The following is a 22,900-nucleotide window of genomic DNA, read 5'->3' on the forward strand; positions in this document are numbered from 1 at the left end:
TAAAAGGGCCAATAAGATGACAACAAGTGTCAACGACATCATGCTGAGCCCAAGATACAGGGTGACCCTAACATGATAATACACACAGGAGAGAGCTTGGTGGTGCCAAATAACAAAAAATCAAAATGCCACAGAATCATAATTCAATACGACACCGCATCCACATCACCTGATAGCTGGCAAGTACCGCAGGGACACCCGTCACCCCGACGCGCGTTTCGGTGTGATACCTTCCTCAGGGGGCGCTTGAGAGCATATGGGCCGTAACAGATTATATAGGAGTCAGTGAGTGCTGAAATGTAGTGCCGCAGCATCGTACTTCCGCCCGGTCTCACTGCGCCAAGCAGCCAGCGACCGGAAGCACGTGGGGCCCCACGTGATCCGGAAGTGCATGCCGGACCGCGAGATCGCAGGCAGACAGCAACGAAACAGGGCATGCGCACATAAGCTGGCGTGTGCCGCCGCCATATTGGTTGAGGGCAGGACGCAACTATACCAGAAACGATGAAACAAATAACTAAATGAACAGCCAGAAATTTAATGTGGGCCAAGGAGTGACAAGACTCCACCATGGGAATGGGGACTGGTTAAAATTAGCATAAATATATATATAGTATAACAGCGGTAACATATTGCCCCATACACAATGGTGAATACCCATATCTGGCCTAAGTGTGAAGGACACAAGCATCAATAGCACAGTAAGGCTACAGCATAATAATCTAAAGCATCAGTACATAACATACATAGCGTACATAGTGTACATAACATCGTATGCATATACTAAATTACATATGTAGTCCTATATAAGGACAGTTAACAAGAATATACAGCAATGTCCATTATATCTATACCCTCCCCCACCAAACAAATAGAATAACTGACATATGCAACATATATATCCTATGTCCCACATAGATGACGGCAGTCTTTTTTTACTTGCAGAGATCTTCCATAGTTCCAGGGCAGAACCAGCACCCACTATACTCTATTCATAAAATTGTCCTAGGTAAAAGAAACAAGGGTTAAAACAATAAAAACACATATGATGTCGATGTACACCAAACACAGCAGTGTGGAGACTAGAGAAATGGCACATAACTAATATTTTCATTTAATCCCCTTGGGTGGACCGTGTCAAGGGACCATATCCATCGTGTCTCCAACTGTCCTAACCGTTTAAACAGACTGCCCCCCCCCCCCCCCCCGAATGCTAATATTGAGCATATCAATGCCCCGCACTCTAAAGAGTGAACTATCACATTGATGAAAGGACTTGAAATGCCTCGGGATAGTTTTAAGTAGGGTCACATCTGTTTGAGTGGCTGCTGCCTCAATACCTAGAACGTGTTCCCTAATCCTCACCTTAAATTGCCTGGTCGTCATCCCAATATAAATTAATCCACAAGGACAGGTAGCATAATAGATGATATAACGGGATGTACATGTAATTCGTCTCTTAATGATGTAATTTTTAGTACCATCTGAGTTGGTGAATGTGCTACATCTGTCCACATTTGGGCACGCAACACAGCGTCCACATGGGATACACCCATTAACATGTGGGATGTCATCAAGAAACGACCTAGGTCCCTGACCAACATAATGACTCCTTACCAGGACGTCTCTCAGATTTTTCGCTCGTCTGAAGGTCAGTAATGGTTTCTTAGGGAGGAATTTGTTGATAATAGGGTCAACCTGTAAAATGGGCCAAGCCTTAGAAAGTGCTGTTCTAACTTTATCTGCCTGCAGGTGATAGTTAGTAATGAACCTAAGTTGGTTCCCTGCCGACATGGCCCTATCAACCCTAGGTTTATACAGCAGATGGTTACGGGAAGAGTATTTGGCCATATGCCTTTTTAATAACCCGTCTGCTATAACCCCGTTCGATGAATCTGGTTGTCAATTCAACAGCCCTCCTCTCAATGTCGACATTTTTTGTGTTTAAGGGGTCCTTCTACCTGCAGCTCCAGGGAACAGCCATGGGTGTGGCCTTTGCGCCGGCCTATGCCAATCTGTTCCTGGGGCTGTGGGAGAGGGACCTCTTCCTGTCGGACAGGCTGTCATCGATGGAGCGCATCCCTTTTTGGATGCGCTACATCGATGACATTGTTTTTGTCTGGCAGGGTGAGGCCGCCGACCTAGAGCAGCTCATCAGATGTCTCAACAGCAATGACCTTAACATTAGACTTACCTGTGAGTGGGATGATGCAAGGATCAGCTTCCTGGATGTGCTGGTTGGTAAGGATGAAGCGGGGAACGTCCACACGGACATTTTCCTTAAAGCAACATCTACCAACATGGTATTGCATGCCTCCTCGTGCCACCCTCGCCATATGGTTGCGTCGATACCTGTGGGGCAGTTCCTCCGTTTACGGAGGATCTGCTCCACGGATGTCGACATTGAGAGGAGGGCTGTTGAATTGACAACAAGATTCATCGAACGGGGTTATAGCAGACGGGTTATTAAAAAGGCATATCACAGGGCCAAATACTCTTCCCGTAACCATCTGCTGTATAAACCTAGGGTTGATAGGGCCATGTCGGCAGGGAACCAACTTAGGTTCATTACTAACTATCACCTGCAGGCAGATAAAGTTAGAACAGCACTTTCTAAGGCTTGGCCCATTTTACAGGTTGACCCTATTATCAACAAATTCCTCCCTAAGAAACCATTACTGACCTTCAGACGAGCGAAAAATCTGAGAGACGTCCTGGTAAGGAGTCATTATGTTGGTCAGGGACCTAGGTCGTTTCTTGATGACATCCCACATGTTAATGGGTGTATCCCATGTGGACGCTGTTGCGTGCCCAAATGTGGACAGATGTAGCACATTCACCAACTCAGATGGTACTAAAAATTACATCATTAAGAGACGAATTACATGTACATCCCGTTATATCATCTATTTTGCTACCTGTCCTTGTGGATTAATTTATATTGGGATGACGACCAGGCAATTTAAGGTGAGGATTAGGGAACACGTTCTAGGTATTGAGGCAGCAGCCACTCAAACAGATGTGACCCTACTTAAAACTATCCCGAGGCATTTCAAGTCCTTTCATCAATGTGATAGTTCACTCTTTAGAGTGCGGGGCATTGATATGCTCAATATTAGCATTCGGGGGGGCAGTCTGTTAAAACAGTTAGGACAGTTGGAGACCCGATGGATATGGTCCCTTGACACGGTCCACCCAAGGGGATTAAATGAAAATATTAGTTATGTGCCATTTCTCTAGTCTCCACACTGCTGTGTTTGGTGTACATCGACATCATATGTGTTTTTATTGTTTTAACCCTTGTTTCTTTTACCTAGGACAATTTTATGAATAGAGTATAGTGGGTGCTGGTTCTGCCCTGGAACTATGGAAGATCTCTGGAAGTAAAAAAGACTGCCGTCATCTATGTGGGACATAGAATAACTGACATATGCAACATATATATCCTATTTGGTGGGGGAGGGTATAGATATAATGGACATTGCTGTATATTCTTGTTAACTGTCCTTATATAGGACTACATATGTAATTTAGTATATGCATACGATGTTATGTACGCTATGTACGCTATGTATGTTATGTACTGATGCTTTAGATTATTATGCTGTAGCCTTACTGTGCTATTGATGCTTGTGTCCTTCACACTTAGGCCAGATATGGGTATTCACCATTGTGTATGGGGCAATATGTTACCGCTGTTATACTATATATATATTTATGCTAATTTTAACCAGTCCCCATTCCCATGGTGGAGTCTTGTCACTCCTTGGCCCACATTAAATTTCTGGCTGTTCATTTAGTTATTTGTTTCATCGTTTCTGGTATAGTTGCGTCCTGCCCTCAACCAATATGGCGGCGGCACACTCCAGCTTACGTGCGCATGCCCTGTTTCGTTGCTGTCTGCCTGCGATCTCGCGGTCCGGCATGCACTTCCAGATCACGTGGGGCCCCACGTGCTTCCGGTCGCTGGCTGCTTGGCGCGGTGAGACCGGGCGGAAGTACGATGCTGCGGCACTACATTTCAGCACTCACTGACTCCTATATAATCTGCTACGGCCCATATGCTCTCAAGCGCCCCTGAGGAAGGTATCACACCGAAACGCGCATCGGGGTGACGGGTGTCCCTGCGGTACTTGCCAGCTATCAGGTGATGTGGATGCGGTGTCGTATTGAATTGTGATTCTGTGGCATTTTGATTTTTTGTTATTTGGCACCACCAAGCTCTCCTGTGTGTATTATCATGTTAGGGTCACCCTGTATCTTGGGCTCAGCATGATGTCGTTGACACTTGTTGTCATCTTATTGGCCCTTTTATGCACTTGTGTTCTGGTATTTTTAAAGTTGTTTGTATCAATAAAGCTTGTTTTATATTTGGACGTATGACTGCTTGAGGTCCTCTTTTCCTGTTCTCATGTTGTTTTGCAGTTGTCCACATACTATGCAGCAGTGGTGAGGTATATTTATCTTTATATATTGATATTTATCTGATATATGCCTATTGAACTCACCACTGATAATGCACATCAGAATTTTGATATAGGTTCTCATAATGTGACTGGAGGTAAAAAGTTTACCTCCAGTCACTGGCGTCGGCTGGTGAGTTTACTACTTACTACAACCTATGCCTACCGCTAATAACCGAGAGAAGACTGCAGCTGATGGTTGTATTCATCAGCCTGCACTCTAAATAAATAATTTTTATAAAAATGGCGTGGGTTCCACTGTATTTTTGATAACCAGCCAGGCAAAACTAACAGCTGCGGGCAGCTATCCTCATCTGTCAGCTTTATCAAGGTTGGTTATAAAGAGTAGTGGGGTCCCCAATCTGTTTTTTTTATTATTTTTTTTTTACTGTGTACATGAATAATTTAAAAAGGTGTAGGGTCCCTCACATATTTGACAACCAGCCAAGCTAAAGCAGACAGCTGGGTGATGGTAAGGGGCCATGTATTTGCCCACCCCGCCTAAAAATAGCAGCCGTCAGAAAAGGCACTTTACCCGACTCTTCCCACTTGCCCTATAACAGTGGCAAGTGGGGTTGATGTCACCTTTGTATTGTCTGGTGACCTCAAGCCCAAGGCTTGGTAATGGAGAGTCGTCTATAAGACACCTATCCATTACTAATCCTATGGTTGTATTGTAAATAAACACAGCAAAAATAAAGTTTGTTATTTGAAATAAAAAAACACTTTTTTATTTAAAAATAACAGTTTTACTCACCTAACGCCCATTCCACTGAAACCATTGTATCCTGTAAAAAAAACAAAATGGTAAACAGAAATACTCACCTAATGCCCAAATCCACTGAAGCCAAAGCCTCCTGTAAAAAATAAATAAATAAAAAACCAATATCCCTCACATGTCCCTCATTCTGTTCCACGCCGTAATCCATGTCTGGGGATAAACTATTCATCATGGACAGTGCCAATATGTGACTGTCTAGACTATGAAAGCTGCTTCATCTGGTCTCTAGGCTCTTGTAGGCTGTGTGCACACGTTGCTTATTTTGATGCATTTCCGCAGCGTTTTTGAATGCGCGGAATTGCATCAAATCCGCAGTGTAGTGCACCACTAATGTTAGTCAATGGGAAATTGAGAATTGGTGTGCACATGCTGCGGAAAAATACGCACGGATTTGCAGCGTCTTATTTTCCCCAGCATGTCAATTCTTTTTGTGGATCTGCAGCGTTTAAATCATTCAGCTGCCGGGATGAAAATTAAATCTCCAAGCAGTCATAAATACTCGGAGGTCACCCGAGCGTGCTCTGGAAAACACGAGCAACGAGTACACTCGATCATCACTAGTTGATACCTTTTATGGCTAACTGAAAAGATGGTATCAAATTGGAAGCTTTCGAGACTACTCAGGTCTCTTCATCAGGCATAATTTAATCAGAATTTCTATTAGTCTATGCCTGATGAAGAGACCTGAGTAGTCTCGAAAGCTTGCAATTTACTATCTTTTCAGTTAGCCATTAAAAGGTATCAACCACTGAGGACTCCCAATTCTAAATATTTTTCTATCCACTGGCTAACACAGTGTGAATAAATCTGAACACACTGCGGGGCGGGATCTCGGGCCTCGAGTACATGCAGGAGGGAGATGAATTCCAACAGGTGATGTGAGTCGAAGGGCAGCGCAAACGGCGCATGCCCGAAAAATAAAAGCACAGCGCAGGCGCCAGGTACATTACTGAAGACAGAAGAGGCGGCGCACGGAGGGGCTGGGAGGCGGTTGTGTCTGGGGGAAAAGACGTGCCTCCCGGACAGTCTTAAGGTATGGCACGAAAATTATAAAAATAATTGCTGCGTTGGAATGGAGCACAAAAGAAGAGCCACCTTCACAGAATGCAGCATTAGTGCTGCACAAGGTGGCTCTTTTAGCTAAAAATGCCAGAGGGGGTGACAGGTTCCCTTTAAGGCCGGGGTCACACTTCCGAGAAACTCGCACGAGTCTCGCACCTCTACCTGGCACAGCCGCCCGCACTCGGGACCAGAGTGTGCGGCTGCATGTATTTCTATGCAGCTCAACACTCCGGTCCAAGCGCCGGGGGCAGTGCTGGGTACTGAGGTGTGTGACTCATGCAAATTTCTCGCAGGTGGACCCCGGCCTAACACAGATTTTGTGTATGTGTGTCTTTAACTCTTTATGTACCATTTTATTATGTTTATTACTAAACATCGGGCTTGGTATTATATCTATAGATATATCTATAGATCTACCTATACATTAATCTGTGTGTGTAAACATTATTCTTCAATTTAGTATGTAAAAGGAGAGGTTGGGCAAAGAAATTACATCACAATTCCATATATATATATATATATATATATATATATATATATATATATATATATATATAGCAATTTAGCATTTAGTGATGAATATGCGGCTCCACCTTCCATAGGGGTGGAGCCGCATATTCATCACTGTAATGAGCGGTACCACGTGACCGCTCACACAGGACAAGCTGCCGGCGCTGAGAGGAAGCATCGCGGGAACTGGGTGAGTATTTTAATGCCAGCGGGCGGGCGCACGAGGCGGGAGGTGACCAGGAACTTTATTTAAACACAAAAAAATTTTAAAAAAAACTTGATTTTTCATTCCTGCTCTCCAGCGAGTGCTGCTGGGGAGAAGGAATGAATACCGGCTTCAGCACCACACGCAGGGGGGACAGCGCTTAACTCTAGCGCTGTCTCCTGCACGGTCCGTGTGGTCCTCAGTCGGCACACGGGCTGCACATGGCTGCCGCACGTGTGCCACGTGAGCACACGGACACGGATAACTCCGGTACCGGAATTATCTGGACGTGTGAGACTGGCCTTACACTCAATTTTTTTTTTTTTTCATTAGGGTACTACCGGTAGGAAAAAACAGACCTCTAAATTTGTTGTGCATTTTCTCCGGAGTACACCGATACCTCGTATGTGGGAGAAAACTACTGTTTGGGCGCTCGGCAGGGCTCTGAAGGGAAGGAGCGCCATTTGACTTCTTAAATGTAAAATTTGCTGGAATCATTAGCGGATGCCATGTCCTGTTTGGTGAGCCCCTGATGTGCCTAAACAGTGGAAACCCCCCCACAAGTATTTTGGAAACTAGACCCCTCAAGGAATGTATTTAGGTGCGTGGTGAGCATCTTAAACCCCCAGGTGCTTCACTGAAGTTTATAACATTGAGCCGTAAAAATAAAAAAAATCACATTTTCCCCCAAAAATGTCATTTCAGTCCAATTTTATTTCCACAAGGGTAACGGGAGAAAATACGCCATACAATTTGTTGTGCAATTTCTCCTGAGTATGCTGCTACCCCATATGTGGGGGAATACTACTTTTGAGGCACACTGCAAAGCTAAGAAGGGAAGAAGCGTTATATTGGAGTTCAATTTTGCTGGAATGGTTTGAGGGTGTCATATCCCATTGGCAGAGCCCCGAAGGTGCCCGTACAACAGAAACCCTCCATAAGTGACCTCAGTTTACAAACTACAATCCCCAATGAATACATATAGGGATGCAATGATCGTATTGACACCACATGTGCCTCTCAGAATTTTATACCATTGAGCGGTGAAGAAAGAATAAATTACATTTTTACCACTGAAATGTTTTAGCCCCAAAGTTTTTAATTTTTCTAAGGGCTATTAGGATTTTTTTTTTACAACAAACTGATGTCCATTTTTTCCTGAGTGTGCCAATACCCTACATGTAATCTGGAAATATTTTTCAGGCACAGTGCAAAGCACAGTAGGGAAGAAATGCTTACTGTTATGATCTGCAGGTGCCATGACCACCTGGGAGAGCCCATGAGTTTCCAAAACAGCAGAAACCCCCATAAGTGACCCCATTTTACAAACTACACTTCTCTACGAATTCATCTATTTATACCATCAAAGTTAGTTTTTGCCCCAGATTTCATATTTCCACACAGGAAGTGGGTAAAAATGGCACTATTATTTGTCCCACAAATTCTTCTGAATGTGGCAATACCTAGTATGTTGGCTGAACAGTACTGCTTAGCCATACAGAGAGACTTGGAATGGACGGAGTGCTATTTGCTTCCTGGAGCTCATATTTTCCTAGAATAGTTTGCGGACTACTTATACAGAGCCACAAAGTCATAAAAGAGCAGAATCCCTCCCTCAAGTGACCCCATTTTGAAAATTATGCCCCTTTGAGAATTTATCTAAAGGTGTAGTGACTGTTTTTACTCCATGGGTGTCTTCCTTAAACAAGCAGCAATTAATTTTGCCAAGTGAAAATTGCAAAGTGCCGTTGTAATGACCAGTACCTTATAGTGACCAGTACATTATGCCCAGCTCATTCTTCTGGAGACATGCACCTGTAAGTTAGGCAGGCTCTCATCGCTTCAGAAATGGCAAACATGTGGACGCTATAGGTGGTTTAGGTACACTGTGGGGCTCAGAAAGGAGGGGGATTTGGAAGCGCATAATTTGCTGATTTTCTTTTGAGGGGCAAGGAGTTGTTTGCTTTTCCAGAGCCTTTGTGCTACCAGTAACGTGGAAGCCCTTTATATTTCCGTTAACAGATGATGGACCTGAGTGGGGACTTGCTTTTTACCCTTCGCCATGACAGCATCCACTGGAGAGATAGGGATCCGCCCCAAGGAACAGGAAACCTACAGAGACATAAAAGGGGGCGGTCCCCCTCTCTTCCTCAGTTTAGGTTTCCTGTTCCCAGGGGACAGGATCTCTGGATTCTCCGAACTACAGGCATACCTGGGCTAGAAGCATCCGCCTGTGCGGTGTCCGCGAGAACGGCAGGGGATGCAGTCCAGAAGCAGCGTCGGGGGAGACTCCGCTAGACGGCTCCCCCCTCGTCTGGCCGGCATATGGAACGCATGGTCCGGGAGGCAGCTCGGTTCCACAAGGCAATGTGGCAGATGTGCGGCCCTAAAGGAGCTCCAAACGCGGACCACCAGGTATGAGGTCCGGGTTCTGAGGCACAGCGGCAGCCGGCACACCGCTCCATAGCGCAGGCCGGGCAAGATGGCGGCCGCGCGTGCGTGGTAGCGGTGGGAAAAACATCCCCATACTGCCCCGGGGCCGGTGAGCACTTCCGGGTCACCCACACAGCGGTGAGGGAAAGCGCTGTGGGGTAAGAAAGGAAAAAAAAAAAAAAAGACCATATCTTGGCCTATAAAAAGGGGGAAGTTGCAAACGCACAGGCGATGCAACATGTCGTCCCCAGGCAAAACAGTGGACCCAGCAGGTGAGCCAGCCAGCAAAAGGTCCTCAGATGCCAGCCACAGGAGCGAGACCAAGGATTCAAGATCCAGGAAGTCGCAACCTCCTATTTCGGTACCGTACAGCTTCACTGGGTGAGTGTAATTCCCCTCTGCCTATAAAGCTGACACCCTTTTCCACAAATGTCTTCTTCTCCCAGGCCAAAAGGAGACAGAAATCTAAGCACAAACAGTGTGCGTTATGTGACGAGCCTCTCCCAGATTCCCACCCCAAAAAACTCTGCAATCAATGTATGGCGGAAACAATGCAGAGTCCATCTATGTCGGTCACAGATATACGGGCCATAATTAGAGAGGAATTACAGGCCATCTCACAAGCCAGTACCCCCCCTAAAAAATCCGGGAAAGAAAAGGCTATATCCAGCTCTGAGTCCGAGGAGGAAGGCGTTATCCACTCAGACTCCTCGCAGGCATCATCCTCTTCCTCGACACAATCCGACATTGAGGGTCGAGCTTGTTTTCCCCTTGACGGGGTGGACAACCTAGTAAAATCCATCAGGAATACTATAGGTTGTGAGGATGCAAAAGACGACCAAACTGCACAAGACATCATGTTTGCAGGGTTGGCAGAGAGGAAGAGAAGAGCATTCCCAGTAATTCCTGCGGTTAAGGCACTGATAAAGAGGGAGTGGGAGAAACAGGACCAGAGAGGTTTTCTCCCGTCAGCCTCCAAAAGGAAGTACTCCTTTAATGATGAGGAGTTAATTTCATGGACTAAAATCCCTAAGGTGGACGCTGCAGTCGCCTCCACCTCAAAACAGTCAGCTCTACCAGTAGAGGATGCGGGCCTACTTTCTGATCCTCTAGATCGGAAGGCAGAATCGTCACTAAAACGATCATGGGAAGCTTCCACGGGCCTATTTAAACCATCAATTGCCAGTACATGCACTGCTAGATCCATGCTTGTTTGGATTGATCAGCTGGATCAACAGATCGAACAGGGGGTCTTCAGACAAAAATTGCGGGATGCGATACCACTAATTAGAGGTGCAGCAGCATTCATGGCCGATGCTTCAGCTGACTCTCTTCGCCTTGCAGCAAGATCAGCCAGTCTGATTAATAATGCCAGACGTGCGTTATGGATGAAGAGCTGGAAGGGGGATACGCAGTCAAAGGCTAAGATCTGTGCTATTCCGTGTGAGGGTGAGTTTTTGTTTGGGAAAGCATTAGACGAGATCCTCAAAAAAGCAAAAGAGAGGAAAAAAGCCTTCCCTGACCCCTCAATTCCTTTCTATAGGAAGACCTTTAGGAAGAGGCCGTTCGGGAAAAGAACACAAAATGAAAGATCGTCACGATGGGCCACAAGAGAGGGAAAACAGGGTGGCACTATGTTTAAAGGCCCCCCCTTCCGTAGAGACAATAAATTCTGAAACACCAGACAACCCAGTAGGGGGTAGGTTAAAATTTTTCTTTCCCCAATGGCGAAAAATCACGTCAAGTTCCTGGGTGCTAAATATTATTAAGGAAGGAATGAAAATAGAATTCCTCCAAATTCCCCATGATACCTTTATTTTAACAGCCCTTTCCTCACCAGTGCAACAGAAGGCCCTTGAACTGGAAATTAGAAGTCTTATAGTTAAAAATGTTTTAGTTAGGGTGCCAAAGGGACAAGAGGGTAGAGGGTTCTACTCTCCGTTATTTTTAATCCCTAAACCCGATGGTTCATTTCGAACAATTATAAATCTTAGAAAACTCAATACGTTTATTAAAAATTATACGTTTAAAATGGAGTCTATTAGATCGGCCATTAAGCTCCTTTTTACGAATTGTAAAATGGGCGGCATTGATTTAAAAGATGCCTACTACCATCTCCCTATCCATAGTAGGTATCAAAAATACTTAAGAGTGGCAGTAACTCTTGAGGGGGAGATTCATCATTTCCAGTATACAGCCATGCCCTTCGGTCTCTCCACGGCACCCAGGATCTTCACGAAGGTAATGTTAGAAGTAATGGCCTACCTTCGCCAGAGAGACACATTAATCATTCCCTACTTAGATGATTTTTTAGTTGTAGGAAATTCGTCCCTTCAGTGTGCGGAACGATTAGCTGACACTGTCTCGTCCTTAGAAAGCCTGGGCTGGATCGTCAACTATAAAAAATCCAGACTCATCCCACTCTCTCTTCAGACATTTTTGGGGTTCAATCTAGATTCCATAAAACAAAAATGTCTACTTCCCCAAGAAAAAATATCTCTTATAGAGGGTAAAGTAGTGGCGGCCATTCACAAACCTTAAATGTCCCTGAGAGCAGGAATGTCCTTGCTAGGATCCCTCTCCTCCTGTACTCCAGCCGTTCAGTGGGCACAACTTCATACCCGAACATTACAACATCAGATACTTCGGGAACAGAGAAAATTTCTGGGGCACCTTGAATCAAAAATAACTTTATCCGAGAAAGTCTTATCCTCCTTAGAGTGGTGGCTAGATAAAGACAACCTAGCGGGGGGTGTCCCTTGGGTAATATCACCATCCCACACGATAACTACGGACGCTAGTCCCCACGGGTGGGGCGCACACATGGGAGATAGATTCTGCCAGGGAACCTGGGATAAGAATGAGGATTTATATTCATCAAACCTGAAAGAATTGAATGCGGTAAACTATGCACTGCGTCAATTTCTCCCACAGCTACGAGGAAGCCACGTCAGAATCTGTTCAGACAACACTACGACAGTGGCGTATTTAAACAAACAAGGCGGCACAAGATCAGACGCTCTAATGTCTTCCGCAAACAGTACCTTAATCCTGGCCGAAAAGCATCTGTTGTCCCTCTCGGCAGTCCACATCAAAGGAGAGGACAATCAACAAGCGGACTTTCTAAGTCGACACACTCTTCATCAAGGAGAATGGTGTCTCAATCCTCACATTTTCCACAAAATAACATTGTTATGGGGCAAGCCCCAAATAGACCTGTTCGCTACAAAACAAAACAAACAAGTCCAGAAATTCGCATCTCGGTCCCGTGCAGATCACCCGGACATTCTAGATGCTCTTCAAACACCCTGGCAATTCAAGCTAGCGTATGCTTTCCCTCCGATAATTCTGCTTCCACAAGTAATACGGAAGATCAGGGAAGAGCAGGCCAGGATAATACTGATAGCGCCATTCTGGCCCAAGAGACCATGGTTCTCGTGCCTGCGGTCAATGTCGGTGACGGATCCTTGGGTCCTTCCCTCAATCCCAAACCTTCTCTCTCAGGGACCTTTCTTCCACCCTCAGGTGGACAGCCTCCACCTGACGGCCTGGAATTTGAAAGGCAGATATTAAATTCCAGGGGGTTTTCAAAAGGCCTAATTGATACACTCCTGCTTAGCAGGAATCCATCTACAACAAAAATTTACACCAAAGTATGGAAGAAGTTTCTTCAGTTCCATACTAGTTCAAACCCCTCTGAAGTCCCAATAAAATCTATACTAGAATTTCTACAGAAAGGGAAAGAGTTAGGTCTGTCAGTTAACACACTAAAGGTCCAGGTGTCCGCTCTGGGTGCCCTCTATGGCCATAATATTGCTGGTAATAAATGGGTATCCCGCTTCATCACGGCCTGTGAACGAGTTACTCCTGTCCACATACCTAGGGTAGCTCCTTGGGATCTAAATCTAGTCTTAGACTCTCTAACAGAATCTCCGTTTGAGCCTATAGACACAGCATCTTTGAAACACTTGTCGTTAAAAACAGCCTTCTTAGTAGCCTTAACATCGGCTAGAAGAGTCAGCGACATTCAGGCCTTGTCGATAGATCAACCTTACCTTCTCACATTTCATGACAGACTAATCTTAAAACCGGACCCCTTATACCTTCCTAAGGTAGCAGGGAAGTTCCACAGGTCACAAGAGATACATCTTCCTACTTTCTTTAAAGATCCCTCTACTCCTGAAGAACAAAAATTTCATACTCTAGACGTCAGGAGAGTAGTTTTGCAATATATTGAGAAAACTAGTAGTTGGAGGCAGAGTAGGGCTCTGTTCATATCCTTCCAGGGCAAAAAGAAAGGATATGGAGTAGGGTGACCGGATCTTATATGGGTTTGAAAAAAATGTGGGAATCTTGTCCGTCTGGACCCCACAAAACGATTCCCCTTTCCGGATATTGAGATAGCCAAAATTTGAGCTCGATCAAACGACGTTAACCCGTGCCGCTCGTCGCTCAAAGTTTGAAAAAATCCAAATTTTTGCCCAAAAAGCTGACATATGAAGCCATAACTCCAGAATGGTAAATAATAAAAACACGCTTAATATCTCAAAAGAAAGCTAATGTTGTTCTTCAAAATTTATATTTTATACATAATTGTTATTTTAAGTCAAACTGAGTTAAAACATCTTTTAGCCCCAAGAACGTGACCTGGTACCACTAGGAGCATACTTCGTATATTTTGTTATTAAGTGATACATTTTTTTTTTTTTTTGGTATATTTTTGAGTTTAAAGTAGAAATAATAAAAAAACAAGTAATACTGATAAGTCTAATGACTTTTTATTTTAAAATATAAAAATGAGGTATTTAATACATACAAAACAGACACAGAAAAGATACAGACGTAGTACCTACATGAGTTGATAATTTTACATAGTTATCTAATCTAATCTGACTGCGCTCCTCATAAAAACAAGCACATGCTGCTTAAAATTTTCCAAGTGTGTGTTATTGTTTTTATAGCTATTATAGTATTATTTTAAAAGATATTTGAAAATATTTTATTGAAATTTAAGTTAATATATTTTTTTTCGTTTTTCTAGTTAACTGTTATTTACCTATTGGACTCTGAAATGGCATTCACATCAGGTGTACAAAGCCGGAACAAGGATAAATTATTTCTTGTGGGCTATCCCATTCACCAGATCACCGGTTGTAAACTACCCTCAAATCGTCAAGTCTTATGTGCTTTATTTTATAATTTACGTACTGTGAAATTGACTTTAAGAGAATCAGCAAAACTGACCATACGAGAAGTGTTCATTTTTTGGGGGAAAGCTCGAATTCCGACTAAACATGAGCAAGATGCAATTACTAAGCTGGAAAAAGTTCACGCCGCGTGGAGAAGTCTTCAAAAAGACCGGAAGAAAACATCGGAAACGGCCAAGAACAAATTTAAACAGTTTGTTGAAAGGTTGGATGATCTCTTTGATATTGCTCAACAAGATGCCTTGGCTCTGTTGAAATCGGAAGAAGATAAGGCGTTTCTCGTGAAACAGAGGCAGAAGGGCCACCCAGGTTCCATGGCTGGAGTGGACATCAAGTTGTGTCAAGCTGAAGAAATCAAGGCGCAAAAGGAACTTGCAAAAATGAACCGACAAATCCAAGAAGAAACTTTTGATATTGGTGAGTTTATTTTATTATTATTATTCTAAAAAGTAGATAAACAAATAAGTAAATAGTTTCAATATAATTGAAAGAAAATTGTACATGAAAGCATCATTTGGCATCTTTATGATTGAGTTTATATTCTTAAAATAATACCTATTGATAATTAGAAGTAGGTAATTTAGTACCTATGTATTATTACTATACTGCTAAAACGACAAGTTTTTATAGTCTTTTTTTTCTCTTTCTTTTGTTACTTCTTAGAGACGGATGATGAAGACAAGCTCGAAGAAGGAAAAGAAGAAGAAGATACTGAAGAGGACAACATCTACCAGGAACTTGAGAGCTTGGAGGAAATGGACAACATCCCTGAAGAAGCTGCAGAAGATCCAGGACCATCTGAGAGCAAGAGGATGAAACTTTCATTTGCAAGGGGCGTTAAAGAGATTTTAAACATGAAATTATCCATTGTGTTAGATCGATGTAAGTTATCCGACAGAAATGCCACGAGAATTTTAATAGCTACTCTAGAAGCACTAAACCTTGACCCTCTTGAGTACAAAGTCTCGAAAACTTTATTACATTCTAGAAGGCAAACGTTCAGAGAACAATATACTAAAAACATGTTAGATAAAGTAAACATTCCTGAAAAAGAGCCCGTGGTTGTCCATTGGGACGGTAAACTTTTACCGGGTGTTTTAAAAAATGAGCAATGTGAGCGAATAGCTATTGCTATTTCATATGGCGAAAAGGAACAGCTGCTGGGAGTTCCTGTAACAGCAAGCAGCTCTGGAGAGGAGCAAGCCGTAGCCGTATATGAATGCCTACAGGAATGGGGTCTTCCCAACACCATCAAGGCGATGTGCTTCGACACTACAGCATCGAACACGGGAAGACTCAAAGGAGCATGCGTCCTATTGGAGCAAATGTTAGGAAGAGAATTGCTACACCTAGCTTGCCGTCACCATATCTTGGAAATTGTGTTAAGAGGCGTATTCAACACAAAAATGGGATCAACCACTGGACCTCATGCAGACATTTTCAAAAGATTCCTCACTGCGTGGCCCAAGATAGACAAAGAAAAATACGACACAGGTATCAGTGACAAGCTAATACAAAAGCAGCTAACTACAGAAGTAATTGCAAATGTTACTGCTGAATTCGAGACCAAATTAACTGAGAGCCACCCCAGAGATGACTACAAGGAGCTGTTGCAGTTGGTTCTCGTATTTGTTGGATCACTAGACGGCAATGTTGTGGGTTTTAGAACTCCAGGAGCCATTCATCACGCTAGGTGGATGGCAAAGGCTATTTACTGCTTAAAAATGTTCATTTTTCGTCGTCAATTTAAGATGTCTAAAGAAGAAGAAAGTTCTGTGCGTGCCATTTCTGTTTTCCTAGTTAAAATTTATTGTAAAGCTTGGTTCAATGCTCCAAAAGCTCATCTTGCGCCAAAGCAAGATTTAGGTATTTTGCATAGTCTGTTAGACTATAAAGAATGTGACAATGACATTGCAGAAATAGCCCTGACCAAATTTTCGAACCATTTGTGGTATTTGAATGCAGAGTTGGTGGGATTATCGTTTTTTGATCCCAACATTACAGACGATGAAAAGTTGTTAATGGCTAATAAATTGCTCAGTAGCACAGATGAACCATCAGAGCACGCTAGGGTTGTAAATCCAAAAGTTAAGAAAAAAAAAGTAAAAGAGGTCGTTGATGGAGGATTGTTAAATTTACTTACCAAAGAAACATTTACATTCTTTGACCGATTTAATATAAAAACGGATTTCCTAAGACAAAATCCAAACACCTGGCCTCAAAATAATGACTTCCAAGAAGGATTGAAAATTGTCAAAACATTAAAAGTAGTTAATGATATGGCTGAGCGTGGTGTTAAATTAATAACCGACTTTAAACGACCTTCTGACAAAAAAATGAAGAACAAAAGCAATATGTCCTGCAAGTTGTAAGCAAATGCCGAGCATTATATTCTGACGTTTCAAAAACTACTTTAACAAAACCTCTAGAATAGATTAGATAACTATGTAAAGTTATCAACTCATGTAGGTACTACGTCTGTATCTTTTCTGTCTGTTTTGTATGTATTAAATACCTCATTTTTATATTTTAAAATAACAAAAGTCATTAGACTTATCAGTATTACTTGTTTTTTTATTATATTTCTACTTTAATCTCAAAAATATACCAAAAAAAAAATAAAATGTATCACTTAATAACAAAATATACGAAGTATGCTCCTAGTGGTACCAGGTCACGTTCTTGGGGCTAAAAGATGTTTTAACTCAGTTTGACTTAAAATAACAATTATGTATTAAATATAAATTTTGAAGAACAACATTAGCTTTCTTTTGAGATATTAAGCGTGTTTTTATTATTTACCATTCTGGAGTTATGGCTTCATATGTCAGCTTTTTGGGCAAAAATTCGGATTTTTTCAAACTTTGAGCGACGAGCGGCACGGGTTAACGTCGTTTGATTGAGCTCAAATTTTGGCTATCTCAATATCCGGAAAGGGGAATCGTTTTGTGGGGTCCAGACGGACAAAATTCCAACATCGATTTTTTGTGGTCACCCTAATATGGAGTCACAAGAGCAACATTATCCAGGTGGATAAGAGACGCTATCCGGTTGGCCTATTCCATGAAAAATGAAGAACCTCCGGAGGGTATCAAAGCACATTCCACCAGAGCCATGGCTTCTTCCTGGGCCGAAAAAGGGAACGTGCCAATCGAGGATATATGTAAGGCTGCAACTTGGTTGGCTCCTTCCACTTTCTATAATCACTTCAGGCTTGACCTGTCTTCCGACTCTGACCTACACTTTGGCAGGACTATCCTCAGCACGGTGGTCCCCCCCTAGGTGTTGGTCTCTGGAAATCTCTCCAGTGGGTGCTGTCATGGCGAAGGGTAAATAGCCGGATTACTTACGGTAATGCTCTTTTAATGAGTCCATGACAGCACCCAGTCACATCCCTCCCTAATAAAAGCCAATGTAATTACTTCTATGAAGTTTATATTCTGATGATACATTGTGATGGTTGACTAACACTGGCGGTCCTCCGGGTACTCTGAAATTAAACTGAGGAGGAGAGGGGGACCGCCCCCTTTTATGTCTCTGTAGGTTTCCTGTTCCTTGGGGCGGATCCCTATCTCTCCAGTGGGTGCTGTCAAGTACTCATTAAAAGAGCATTACCGTAAGTAATCTGGCTATTTTTGTGGATTGAGTTGAAGCTTTTGTTAGGAACATTTTTAATAACATTTGGGATCAGTTATCCGGCGCTCTGCGCTGAGCACTTACTTTGGGGTTTCCATCTAAATCTCTGAGTGCTGTGATTCAGATGAAACCCCGGAGGGATCCCTTCACTATAATGAGGCCGCAGAGTTCATCTGGATTCCGTCTGGCGTCTGTTCAGCGGTGTCCTTCTTTTTAGAAGTGCACAAAAATGTTTGCACTTTTTGCAATCCTAAAGACAGACACTGCCGGAACACAGGTCCCATGGCGTCCACAGTTCTTCCAACTGCCTCATACGGAATTTTCCACCGGGGGATCTGTCTGTATCTGGTATTTCAGAGATTTACAAGGAGACCCCGGTGTAAGCGCTCAGTGCAGTGCGCCTTATTGCGATCTTTGGAAAGTGTTTTTTTTTTTTTTTTAAGCCGTTCCTCGTGTGGTATAAATGATATGGCGACTTATTCTTCAGGTCGGTGCGATAACAGCGATACCAGATTTATGTTGATATTTTTATGTTTGGCTGCTGTCACACACTAAAAAACACTTGCAAAAACTAGACAAGTTGACATTTTTATTGGTACCATTTTCAGACACTTTTTTTCCATTTGCTTTCTACTACGATTTTTGGGAGACAGAATGAACAAAAGCCATCAATTCTGGAATGTTTTGTTTTTTTATATCCTTCTATGTGTGGTAAAATTGATAAGGCAGTTTTATTCTTTAGGTCAGTACGATTACAGTGATACCCCATTTATATTTTTTACTAGATGGTGGCCCGATTCTAACGCATCGGGTATTCTAGAATATGTATGTACTGTATGTATATAGCAGCCACATAGTATATAGCACAGGCCACGTAGTATATAGGAGCCATGTAGTATATAGCAGACAAATACTACGTGGCCTTTGCTATATACTATGTGGCTGCTATATACATACATACATAAATATTGTAGAATACCCGCTGCGTTAATACAGGCCATGCAGTATATAACAGTGGCCACGCAGTATATAACACAGCCCACGTACTATGTAACACAGCCCACGCAGTATATAGCAGCCACGCAGTATATAACAGGCGATGTAGTATATAACACTGGCCACGTAATATATAGCACAGCCCACGCAGTATATAGCAGCCACGCAGTATATAGCACAGCCCCCGCAGTATCACACTGGCCACGTAATATATAACACAGCCCACACAGTACATAGCCACGCAGTATATAGCACAGCCCACGCAGTACATAGCACAGCCCCCGCAATATGTAACACGCCACGCAGTATATAACATAGCCACGTTAGTATATAGCACAGAGATGTAGTATATAACAGAGCCCACGCAGTATGTAACAGCCCACGTAGTATATAGCAATGTGGGCACTATATGCGTGGTTAAAAAAGACTTAAAATAAAAAATAAACATATACTCACCTTCTGAAGGCCCCTTGAAGTCCTGGCGCCTGTGTGCGGTGCACACGGCAGCTTCCGTTCCCGGGGTTGGTATGAGCGCAGGACCTGTGATAACGTCGCGGTCACATGACCGTGACATCATGGAAGGTCCTTCTCGCATCACATCCTTGGCACCGGAACCTGCCGCTTGCACTGCCGAGGACAGCCGCGACGGAAGGTGAGAATAACCCTTTTTTTAATTCTTATTTGTAACATTAGATCTTTTTACTATTGATGCTGCATACGCAGCTTCAATAGTAAAAATTTGGTCACACAGGGTTAATAGCTGTGTAACCGGAGTGCGTTACACCGCGCTCCAGTAACGCTGGCATTAACCCTGTGTGAGGGCTGACTTGAGGGGAGTATGGAGCGAGCGCCGAGCACTGACTGCGGGGAGGAAAGAGCGGCCATTTTGCCACCGGACTGTGCCCGTCGCTGATTGGTTGTGGCAAATCAGCTACTTGGATTCCATGACAGACAGAAGCCACAACGAATATCCAGGACAGACAGAAGGACAGACAGACGGAAGTGACCCTTAGACAATTATATAGTAGATGTTTTGATGCTTTTGCACAATAAAAACTATTTTAGAGAAAAAAATATTTTTGCATTGCTTTATTTTACTTTTCTGCTGATATAGCTGTATGACTTTTTTTTTTTTGCTGGGCAAGATGACGTTTTCTGCAGTACCATGTTTATTTATATTTGTCTTTTTGATTGTGGTTTTATTCCACTTTTTGTTCAGCGGTATGATATAGCATTGTTTTTTGCCTTGTTTTTTTTTTGGTTGATTTGAGTGAAGTGAATGGTGAAAAATGCAGGGCAAAAAAGCAAAGAGAAATGACATTTTGCAGATTATTTTCTGCATCAAATCTGCAAAGTCAAAAATACTTAACGTGTGCATGACACTTTAGTTTCCTCATTCACTTTGTCATCAGGTTTTGATGCAGGTTTTGTCACAAATCTGTGCGAAAAAAGTGACAAAAACGCACCCAATCTGTAACGTGCACATAGTCTAAAATTTTGAACACATTTTTGGAGGCTTGTATAGCAACAAACTATACCCAAGTAGATGTAATAACCTGTATGAGCAATATAATACCAATACGTTTTTTAAACAAGTTTTTGTAGGCTTATATAGCAACAAAATGTACTCCAGACCAAGGGAATAGTCTATAGGTGAGCATTATAACAGCGATAAATTTTTGAACAATTTTTTTTAGGCTTTTATAGCAATGAAATGTACCCAAGAACATATAATACTATATGGCTGAGAAATGTAACCGAACAAAATTTTTAAACGTTTTCTTAATCTTGTATACCACAAAAATGTACCCCAGAACACGAAATAGTGTATGGGTAAAAAATTTGAGGAAACAAGTAAAATTTTCAAACGCTTTTTCTACTGTTATATACCACAAAAATGTGACAGAGCACGCACAGCTGTATGGATGAGTAATCTAATCCTGAACTATTTTTCTACACTTTTTGTTTGTTTTACATACCACCATAATGCAACAGTAGCCATGTTAAACTGTGTGGATGACTCATTTAATCCATAACATTGTTAACAAAAATATTTTTAAAGTGTAGTTGATGTACTTATACAGTCATAAACGCTTTGCAGAAAGTACAAAGCCAGACAGAGAATATGATTTGGGTCATCCATAGCCCTCTGAAAGGGAACAACTGGAGGATCTCATTAAAATCTTGAATATTACAAACACTTTATGTGCTGCTGTCATTTGGTGGTGTGAAAAAGTGTGGGCTAATACACACTTTGTTCATTTTTTGAGAGTGAGCCTGTCTGCATTCTCTGTTGACAGGTGAAAGTGCCTGTCTGTTATGACCCCCACTCCCCCGGTAGCATTAAAAACCCACCCAGAAAAGGCATTAGTGGCATGGCAGCACACCTCCAAGGCATAGAGGGATGCCAGTTGTCCAGCTTTGAGACCCAATAGTTAAAAGTCGCAGTGGAATTAGAGAGTATGCTTGTTTGGTCAGCCAGGTATTGCTTGGCGATCTTTAAAAACTTTTCCCTCTGTGTCAAAAATACCTGGTCATCAGGCTCTGGGCTGGTGCCATGAAATTGGTCCACACTTTTTACAGTGTACCAAAGCCTCTGCAATGTGTTTCCCTGGCCTCTCCTTGATTGGGCATGGATTCTTGCCCCCTGCCGCTAACATTGGTTGATGGGATTTTTTTCAACATATTTTCCACAATTGCCTTCTTATATAACACCATTTTAGTAGACCTCTCCACTTCAGGAAGAAGAGATGCAAAGTTCTCCTTATAGCATAGGTCTAGCAGGGTGAACAATCAGTACTTTTTTTTTTGCTAAGATGAATGTAACTAGAGGGTCATGGGAAAGGCAGCAGTACATAAATTCGGCCATATGTGCCAAGCTCCATACAGCTAACACTTGCCAGTCTCCATCATGATGACAACTCTCCATCTTCTCCACCTTTTCTTAACTTCATTCCCATCCTCAGCTCATCCACCTAGGAGACGGGACGAAGGTTGTGTGGCTACTAGCCTCTGTTGCGCTAGCCACCAGTTCCTGTTCCTCCTCAGCGTCCACCTCCTCATTGTTACCCAATCCATGCTAAGCAGATGAGATAAGGCTGGGCTAGCTACAATTGCTCTGTGTTATGTCTTCCCCTATCCCCACCTGGTTTGCGTGCAAAGCTTCATGTTTAATTGTGAACAGTGAGTAGGCACAGAAGCGGGATAGTTGCTCTGACTATGGCATCATCGCCGCTAACCATCTTTATGGTGTCCTCAAAGTGTTGGAAAACTGCACAATGCAAGGCATCCTTGCCCACTCTTCAGTTGTTATGTGCAGAGGCTGACCAGAATACAGACAGGCGTGTTGGAACTGGCATGCAAACACTGGCCTCTTCTGCTCACAAAGCCTTGCCAGCATGTGCAGTGTGGGAGTTCAAGCACATGATGACGTCGCAAACCAGTCAGTGAGCTGATACTTGCATGCGCTGCTGCAGCATTGCCATAGCGGTGGCAGCTGTAGCCAACTTGCAGAAATGGGCGCTGACACGGCATAGCTTGAACAGAAGCTCTGGTAAATCTGTGTGTTTTCAGAAACCATTGAACTACCTAGTTGAGCACATGTGCC

At 42.9% G+C, this 22,900-nt stretch overlaps 1 protein-coding gene across 1 annotated transcript; it reads left to right on the forward strand.

Moving 5' to 3' along the window:
- The first annotated feature begins 2,069 nt into the window (after positions 1-2,069).
- LOC143817715 (uncharacterized) lies at positions 2,070-17,033 on the forward strand. Its single transcript, XM_077299203.1, has 4 exons — positions 2,070-2,303; positions 2,637-2,717; positions 14,496-15,078; positions 15,325-17,033. The coding sequence occupies exons 1-4, from the start codon at positions 2,070-2,072 to the stop codon at positions 17,031-17,033; spliced, it is 2,607 nt and encodes an 868-aa protein (XP_077155318.1).
- The last annotated feature ends 5,867 nt before the right edge of the window (positions 17,034-22,900 follow it).

This window comes from Ranitomeya variabilis, chromosome 3 (assembly GCF_051348905.1).
Source record: "Ranitomeya variabilis isolate aRanVar5 chromosome 3, aRanVar5.hap1, whole genome shotgun sequence".
Classification (NCBI taxonomy): Eukaryota; Metazoa; Chordata; class Amphibia; order Anura; family Dendrobatidae; genus Ranitomeya; species Ranitomeya variabilis.

Excerpts from the sequence above, each read along its gene's own strand:
- LOC143817715 (XM_077299203.1), top strand. The coding sequence starts at position 2,070 with ATGGAGCGCATCCCTTTTTGGATGCGCTACATCGATGACATTGTTTTT. Across the intron at positions 2,304-2,636 it reads AAGCAACATCTACCAACATG|GTTGACCCTATTATCAACAA; the intron begins GTATTGCATGCC and ends CCCATTTTACAG. Across the intron at positions 2,718-14,495 it reads AAAATCTGAGAGACGTCCTG|TTAACTGTTATTTACCTATT; the intron begins GTAAGGAGTCAT and ends TCGTTTTTCTAG.